This window comes from Taurulus bubalis, assembly GCF_910589615.1.
Source record: "Taurulus bubalis genome assembly, chromosome: 12".
Classification (NCBI taxonomy): Eukaryota; Metazoa; Chordata; class Actinopteri; order Perciformes; family Cottidae; genus Taurulus; species Taurulus bubalis.
This window is the reverse complement of record NC_136600.1, coordinates 8,860,666-8,870,218: the sequence shown is the minus strand read 5'-3', so window position 1 is coordinate 8,870,218 and position 9,553 is coordinate 8,860,666. Positions and strand designations below refer to the sequence as shown.

Here is a 9,553-nt window from a genome sequence, read left to right as displayed (position 1 = left end):
TTACCTTTCACTGAATTTCAAAGCACTTTGTATGCTCTGGAGTGTGGCAACACATACTTGCATATGGGTAATGAGAGCAGTAAGTCCTCAGCCATGCGGTTAATATGTAAGAGCACATAGTGAGTTTCTGGTCATTTCTAACAGAGACACACTTCCGGGCCGTTTCTGAAACGTGTCGGGTGGAGAAATAATTTAAACAAAATAAGACACAAACTATCAATTTGAAAAAGATTTTGAGTGAAGACTTGTGAACCCTACATGAAGTAATTCATTCATAAAGACACAATTGTCTTTATTTCTCATTTTAAATTTGTAACCATCCATCCATTATCAGCCGCTTATCTGGAGTCGGGTCGCGGTGGCAGCAGGTTCAGCAGGCCGACCCAGGCTTCTCTCTCACCCGCAACACTTTCCAGCTCATTCTGGGGGACCCCGAGGCGTTCCAAGGCCAGCCGGGAGATATAATCCCTCCAGCGTGTCCTCGGTCTTCCCCGGGGCCTCCTGCCGGTTGAACGTACCTGGAAAACCTCTAATGGGAGACGTCCAGGAGGCATCCTGACTAGATGCCCGAACCACCTCAGCTGACTCCTTTCGACACGAAGGAGCAGCGACTCGTCTCCAAGCTCCCTCCTGATGTCCGAGCTCCTTACACTATCTCTAAGGCTGAGCCCGGACACCCTTTTGTAACAAAAGAGTGATATAATAGTGATTTGGAATGAGAATATGATTGTCAGAATCAGAATGTGTTTATTTGCCAGGAATGTTTACACAAACAAGGAATTTTTCTAGGCGGAAGGTGCATACATTAGACATGAGACATCTGCCGTGTTTTCACAAGGAAGAACACACACACACACCAAATTTGTAGACAAAACAAAACCAAATTTAGTTTTAGATACTGGGCGCAGTTAGTAAGACTTACTTTTCCCACCAAGCTTATGATTATTACTTAAGTCTTTTGCACATCCATTGGGGAGTGGGTATTTATTTTATGAACCATCTTAAATTGGTGTATTGCGAGTTATGCAGATGGCTGCTATACTGGCACAACACAGATGAAGCACATTTAATATAGAAAACACACAATCAGGTAGCACACTGACAGCATCGTACAGGTTCACCACATATTAAATGGGCCTTTAGAGGGACCAGGCTTCAGCCACTGTTAACCAGTGGCTGAAGCCTGGTCTTTAAGAGAAAAAACACATCTTGATAAATCAAACAAAAGCAGAACAACGGGCTAGGCCGGAAAAGAAACAGAATTCCTCAGCCGTTAGGGAATCCTACCTCACCGGTTTTGCACGCTACTATAAAACAATTGTGGTTTGTATTCATTCAATCAAGCTCTATAGCTGTGGTGGTGTAAATAGATATGCAGTCTAGAATCTTTTCTAGTTTAGTGTTTTTAAAAATCAATAAAAAGGGCTTTTGGTCATATGCCCAATATTCAAACCAAACGCAACTAAGAATGTCGGTGCAGTTGGCACCATTTTCCTATTTGCCTTGATTATATTTCTAGCTTTTCCCCCTCTGCTCCAGTTAGTGATGAATCCATGCTCCATGGCAGAGAGAAGATCTCGCCCTCCATCTCTTTGCAAATGACCGATGTGAATCTGTTCAATTGCTTTGGGCTAAAATGGTTTTTCCAGTCTCCCACAATACCTAATACAAAACAAATACAAAAACACACAGACAGTCGCATTAAATGCACACAAAAATGCAGTCAGACATTTTTTGTTGAGACTGAAAAAACACCGACATATCTGATCAAGTCTCACTCTTTCGTCCTAATAATCCCAATTCGAGCCTCACCTTTTCTGAGGAAAGGAGACGTGTCCGAGTTCATGTACATTTTAGGGACCAGGCTGAAGTTGGACATGTTGTTGTTCTTCATGGTCTCGAAGGAGCAATGTTCCGCTATCTTCTGAATGACTTCTTCGCTCAGATTACGGCCCAGGAAATCTGACATGCGCCTGAGAGCTGCAGGGAGGTCCTAAAAGAGCGGCACATTTATGTATAACAACAGGTGTTTGCCTTAATCCTATAATGCATAATAATCTCATGAAGAATTGTCTACATGATCTCTACAATGAGGGCTCGCTGTGAAGCCCTTGATTATGAAGATGACAACGTTTGACTAGTCATATTTAAAAAGCATCTAACTGCTGTGGCTTTATTTATGGTTCGTCTACAGAGGAGGCATTTAAGCAGCATTTTTTTCCCCGTCATGTCTGACTGAACAATACTTTCCATTTTAAAATTCAATATTGTTATCTGCACCGGCCGCGGAACATTTACACATGCTATACATGTAAAGCCACAACCAGAAGCCTGATTTTACAATTCAAGTTCCTGTTTTTTCGTGCATTACTAGTGTAATAAAATGTGTGAGCCCTACACTGAATACTGTGCCTGAACGCCTCCTGTGTAGACAGACTGATGCTGCAGCTGTGTTACTGACGCGCTCTTTTCACTGTGAAGACATTTTGTTCAACTTCTTTCTACGAAGCCACTGAAACAATGCATTGTGTGTCTTATAACAGTGGTGCGTTACTGACTTTTAGTCAAAATATTAGCAACAATTGTAATGCAGCAATATAGCTTACATAGAAATATAACACATTTTTTCATTAAAATAGATTGATTTCCAATTATATATTGAGTTCACTTTTTTACTGAATAAATGGCTGAAGTATTAAAGTCATTTTTTCTAAGTATTTAATCCCAGACATGCAACACCTTTAACTTTTGGGATGGTTGCTCTGACAAAAATGCCAAAAAAACACAACACAATATTTGGGATGGGATGCAACAAAAAGAAAATCCTGTCACACATGCTGGGGGTTCACCACACGGCTGCCGATCCAAGAGACAATCCATTAAAAAAATATAAGGGTCAACAAGACATTTGATGTTCAGTCAAACAGCATCTCTGGCCTGGAAAAAACAAAACGTTTTGTCGTTTTACAAAAACGCAACATAAGCCCATGAGAGTTTTACCTGAACCATTTCTTCATATGTGATGTGCATTATTCTGTCTCCCAGATCTGAGCCTCTCCAGCTCTTCATGTGGTCTGTCCATTTTCCAAACAACACTGCAGACAACACGGACAATAGACCACAGCATATATAAACAAACAACCTAAAATCTAAAATCTGTCCACGTGGCAATACACCAGAATGCTGAACCGAACTCTCCATGTGGTACGAGACCTCTGACCTTTGCCCTCAAGGAATTTCTCCATGAAGTCATCCAGGGTTGCTGGAGTCTCAAGGAATTGGGCCATCCTGTGGAAGTGGTATGAAGACACCATGACATCCTTCGGGTTCCTCATGACATAGATCACCTACAGCAGAGACACAAATTCATACATAACAGGTGTTATTCTTATCAAATAGGATTTATGGAAATGAGGCCATGAAAAAGATAGTGTTAGCAACAGACACAGTAACACTACAGCTTGTCCAGCTTGTCTGGAAGGAGGCTAAATGACACTCCAATTAAGGGTACATTTTGGTGAGGGAAAAACTTTTGGAAACTTGACATCACTGTATAAAATGACCCATTTTGACCACTGGGGTTCTGGCAGTGTTTTCTCACAATTATGCACAGAAGATATAACACAAAGCCTCCACCCTCTTACTTTGGCTTTCGAGGCGTGGAAAGATGGGGGCATGAGGTGGTAAGGAAAATGTGTGACCAGGCCCCGCGGAGAATCCAATTTATCCACAACCAATGCTAATCTTCTCTCCTCCAGCCAGGGCACCCTGTCCCAGTTAGGAATGCTTTGGATCGGTGTCAGATCCCCCCCATTCAGAACCAGTGGGAGGATCTCCTGCATCCAGATGGTACCTGCAAAAAAGAATGAAACAGCAAATAAAACATGCTGCAAGTACTTCTACTGCAAGTAAAATACACCAACATTGATGAAGCAACAATATATGGTCCAGATCAGGACACCTCCCACTTGATCACTATTTAAAAAGGAGGCCCAATTAGCAATGAGCAGTTCCCGTTTGCATTGTGTCTATGGATGTGCAGACAATCATCAGTGGATTACTTTGATGCTGGAGAAAACTTAAAAATGTGACGGTTTTGCAAAGAGAGTCCTTAATCTTACTATGATTTCTAAGCAGTTGTATAGATATTTATTCGTGATGGCCATTGAAGACAATGGCATCCTTGTAAAGCCTTGGTCCCAATGAGCCTGAATAGCAATTAGGATGTATGGAAAGTAAATCAATGAATGTGCAAAAGAGCACATTCCTTTTCAAGCACACTAAACCATGTGCTCGCCTTACCCTAATGAGGTAATTCCCCTTGGAAACTGCCCTCAGTATGCAACTTGTTCAGCTTTTGTCTTTCTGTGAAAACCCATTGTAATGCATGGAGGGTTCTACTCTGAGCAAGCACAGTGAAAAAAATACTCACGCCAATTAGAAATAATGTCAGTGTGGCTACCAATGACTGTCACATGCAATCATGACATATACTGGTGAACTGGAACCACATGACTGAGCTTAACATGAATCCTTCCATACAACGAGTTACACAGATTTTTAATTTAGGAGACAGACTAGTGTATCTGTAACTCTGGATAATTTTCTGTAAATACCATGAATTTGATTTAAGACATAGCAAACACATTTCTGGGCATCCTCTAAGCTCCACGATTCCTTACCATTATACAATTTGCATTGCAATAGTTTTTACACTGCAGAGACCTAACAGGCTCCAAGCACTGCAGTGGGTATCCACCTTTAACAAGGTAAATCTCATTAGAACCACAAAGGAGTTTTGATTACAATAAAACCTGCCATAGAGAACGGCATGGAGGTGGATGGGAAGCTCTAGACCGCTTTGGGCATCTCTCCTCGATGTCTTGCCACCGTTCCCGGTTTGCTTGTCGTGTGGTTCTTTACTGAAGCCGTCATCTCACTGCCCTCACCTGGTCCCCCTCTTTCTGCTTGAGGGCCTGTGGGCTCACGCTCCTCCACCATGCCACCGTTGTCACTGTTCTCCTGGGGAGGCCCGTCAGCGAGACCCTTTTAGCTCAATGAAGAAAAAGGAAGCTTCTTAAAAGCTTGGTTTAAGGAGTCGCTCTTTGAGCTTCCATGTCAGTCCTGTCAGTCTCCTCGTGAGTAATCACTTCACATTTGTTGATCAATTTCGACATCTCTGCTCTTGTGGATGTGCATTTCATGCTCACCGTATGGCCTTTTCTCTTTTGGGAACGGCGTATCCTGGCTCAAGTGAGCACATTCATTTACTGAAAATCTCCACCGTCAACAATGTTGATTGGACTCCTGTTAAGCGCAACAAACTGCCATTTTGTCAGTTTCCCCTCTTCCTCATCTCAGACAGATTGTCTGCGCGGTATTTGTCAATCCGGAAAAAAAAAAAAAATCTATACATCCTATAAGCCCCTACATCAACATGCCTACATTCGGAATAACAAGAAGCTATAGCCTACAGGAGGGTGGGCCATGTTACTTGCTGTCGAGTGGCACTGCATGACATCAGCTGTTGACACAACTTACATCGGACTGTTTTGGGATCATCCTTCACTTTCCTCAAAATGCTCCCACACTTTCGAGGAATTTTATTCTCTCAGACATTGTGAGCAATTAGGTAGCTAAACAGATTTAGAGAACAGTCAAGATGCTGCTCCGATGGTTTCTCACACTCTAAATACACCATCGGGGACTCGTTCATGTTGAAAAGCCAAGTAGTGTTTCACATCATGTGTCACCTTTAAAGTTAAGAGAAGTTTTTAAATGCTAAGGAAACAGTGTCACTTTAATTCCGATGACCCTGTATGAGCTCCACAAATAAATGAGGCCATCATCAGGAAGATTGTCAATGTCTAATTGTAGATTCATAAAATTACACCGCAGAACTGCATGCTGGTACAGGCCAGTTGCAGCAAGTTGGTTGGCGAACAGCTGTTTGTGTGGCGTGTCTTCCGGTCTGTCTCTTCCAGTTTCTTGTGTGCGAGCTTTACCCAGCAGGCAGTTTGGCGGTGTAATTTTATAAATCTACAATTATTAGTTTGGCAAATTGTTTATGAGTCACAAAGTGTTGTGTCGTAGTGTTTAACCCTGTTAAAGAGTGTTAGTTGTGGGTTATCAACTGTTGTTATAAAGTTATAACCATGACTAAACTTATAATCATGACACAAGTCGCTCCGACCAACGTTGAGCTGTGAAAAATAAATCTTGCTGCCTGCCGTTGCACCGGCTGTGCACGGCTCGCTGACGACACTGTTGATTAGTTGGCCGGCACCGTCAAAGAATCAATGTGTTTACTCTGAAAAAAAAATACCGTGAAACTGTTCTCCTTGATGAAGATGAACAAAACATCACATAGGAGAGTCATCTTACTGATGAACACCTTCACTCAATCCTGAGGATTTTGAACCACAGGGCATGTTTGGTTTTACTTTGGAGGAAATAATTGTTTGGCTGTTGTTGGCCTGTGGAAAAAATTATTCATTAGAAATCACTCTGAAAAAGCTGCAGATAGAGCCAAAAGAAATTAATGGAACATATTTTTCATTTATTTAATGTTGTTTTTATAGGCAATAACTTAAGCTTTGTTAGTTCCAGGTTCAATATGTGCAATAAGTTAATTTCAATAAGTTTTGCAATAAACATTGAATCAGTCCGGCCCTCGACTTGAACCATTTTTTTTTTATTTTGGCCCACTGAGTTTGACACCCCTGGTCTATGTCTATACCAGGGGTCGGCAACCCGCGGCTCGTTCGCACCTCTGTTGCGGCTCCCTGAGACTTTGGAAAATCTTTCAAAGAGAATTCCTCCCATCTTGGAGTTTGAGGTGGTATTTGGCCACTGAAAATAACATTTTTCTTTTAAATATGCGTTTTACTAAAATGTGCTTCACATCCTGTCACGTCGCTGTCAAGCGTCTTTCCCTGCAGGTGGCTACTCATGATTCCCAGAGCTCTGCCCTCGCTAAACTATCAAACTATCGATTTGAGCTTGCCCTCTATCTTTTGGAGGCATTTTGCCACGATTTGAGCTTAAAATAAAAGACCCGTGACTCACTGAAAATGGGTCTGACACAAGTGCTCTACGAGGTGTGCCACGATTTAAAAACTTGATCGGCATTTCTCGCGATTTGAGAGCTTGCTCCTACTGCGCAAAGTTGTGGCAAGCTGCCACAAAAACTAGTGGCACCTCTCCGGTGCCGCGACACCCGAGAGGTGCCACAGGAAGTGCCTATACGAGGTGCCGGTGCCACGATTTGAGCTTGCTCCTACTGAAAAGATATGAGTTTTAAAATAAAAACCTCACATGGGAATCAAACCTGCTAAGTTGCGGTTCAAGGACGATCACTCGAGCTACAAATCTTGATAGGAAATGAAGTCTGTAAAGTGCTCATCTTAATTGACCTTAATGTAGGCCGAGACGCGACTATTCTGTTATTAAACAAACTAAACGGCCATATGTTATTTATATTATCTTCACGACAGCATGTCATTTCTGTCTCTACATGGTTGCGTTAACACTTCTCCTCTGCATCGTATCGCGCACAGCGGAGACACGTGCTCACACACACACACACGAGATCTAAGCACACACACCAGCGGATAGAGAGCGTCCAAAAATATGTCGCGTGAAATATTTGCAAATATCTGCGTTTGAAACGCTTCCAGAGTGGAGATGGCAACAGTAGCTCTCCTGCGAGGAGAACCGGAGCAGCTCTCCTGAACCTGGAGCAGCTCTCCTGAACCTGGAGCAGCTGACCAATCACCTTTAATGATGAGCTAATGACACATCATTAGCAATCTGTGAGAGAGAGAAGAAGAGAACGAAAAGGCGGTGCAGAAAAACTGAGGGCAAAGAAAAAAAAAGCTCTCACCACTGATGCTGCAAAGAGCAGAAATATAATAAACATGTTCGCTGCTGCGGGGGCCGGCGGGGCCAGCCGGCGGTGGCCGAAAAGCAACGCAGATTTCGGTGCTTCCTTCCGGTGCCTGAACCGATTTAAATACTTTTTTTTTTTACACTACTCTGTAAAGTTGCACGGTATATAGATACTAAAAAGGTAGCGCGGTGCCCGCACGCTAAAAACGATTAATAAAATAGCGCAGATCAGAGCACACTCGCTGCTCTGCTCTCTGTCTGCCTGCATATGCAGAGCGGGGCTCGAGGGGGCGGGGCTTCCAGCGCTCACACACACAGCGCGCGCACACAGAGATCGCTGCAGACACGAGCACGAGCTTTTGAACGTCCGTCCTCAGCTTGCTGGAACAAATCTCTCCAGTTGATATTAATGAAGACGTGTAGTCCAGTAAAGCAGCAGTTTGTAGGATCCAACAGTCTCTGAGTTCTGTTGCACACGGTCCCATCAGGCCACCTGCTTGTGTCTGTTCTTTTTTTAAATATATATTTTTATAGTTTGAAGTTAAAAGGTTTGAAGCTGTAGTTTGAAGTGTGTTTTGTATGTAGTTATTTATTTATATCTATAGTATACTTCAAACAGTTAATAATATTGTTCAATTTGAAAAACAAAAAATTGCCTTGGCAATAAAAAAGCATCGGTTCAGGCACCGTTTAGGCACCGGTATCGTTTTAAAAGTATCGGTTTAGCACCGGTATCGGAAAAAACAAACGATACCCATCCTTACTTGGAATGGGCATTTGCCCACATGTTGAGAACAACCACGAGTCTGAACGGTATGTCGATACAATTGGGTTGAAGCCAAGTAAACCTATCCATGTGCCGGGAACTCCATAGTTATGGCTTATTGAAGGGAAAATATACACAATTTAATGGGCTAAAACTTCTGCCAAGTATGGAGATCAGGGACACCGGGTCAGAAAAACTGGATCCAAAGCGCACACAAATGTAAGAAGCAAGCGCGCGCACACTCACAAACATAGTTACTCTTAATGACTGTATGCTGCACTCTGCACCCGGCGGTGAGGTTATATAATAATGCACAGAAACACTGACCTGACTTCGGGTACACGGCAACCGCGACGTCGTCGTCTTTAAACGTGAACTCCTGCGCAAACTTCAAGCTCTCCGCGGAGTGTGTCTCTTTCGGAAGCATAAGCCCGTGATACAGCATATACATGTCTACGGAAGACATGGTGTTGCTAAAATAACAAAGTGAAGTGAAAAAAGAAGAACCAGCACAGCGATCAATGAGGGCTCTGCTGCTGCGTTCAAGTACGTGGGAAATATTGTGACTTACACCTGGTGGCAGGCGTAAAGACTCAAAGAATTTACGACCAACCAATCTTCTATGGAGTTAAATCCAGGTCTAATGTATTGTTCATTTGAAAATAAGATTTGAACCTGAAAAAAAGATTTGAATCCGAGAAAAAGAGATTTGAAACTGTAAAATTAAAGAGTGAAAGAAAAAATATATTATTTTTCAAAGTTCAACATCAAAACTTGATTTTTCAGGTTCAAATCTTATTTTCAAATGAACAATACATAATACCTGGATTTAACTCCATAATCTTCAACCTCCAAACTCTTCCCATTGCGTATTTCTTATTATTGTGTTGTACCATT

The 9,553-nt window shown here is 42.4% G+C and overlaps 1 protein-coding gene across 1 annotated transcript; it reads right to left on the bottom strand.

Moving 5' to 3' along the window:
* Positions 1-734: 734 nt before the first annotated feature.
* sult2st3 (sulfotransferase family 2, cytosolic sulfotransferase 3) lies at positions 735-9,122 on the bottom strand (the record flags this gene model as incomplete). Its single annotated transcript, XM_079227614.1, has 6 exons — positions 735-1,662; positions 1,813-1,993; positions 3,001-3,095; positions 3,221-3,347; positions 3,645-3,853; positions 8,984-9,122. The coding sequence occupies 6 exons, from the start codon at positions 9,120-9,122 to the stop codon at positions 1,508-1,510; spliced, it is 906 nt and encodes a 301-aa protein (XP_079083740.1). The 3' UTR covers positions 735-1,507.
* Between the last annotated feature and the right edge of the window lie 431 nt (positions 9,123-9,553).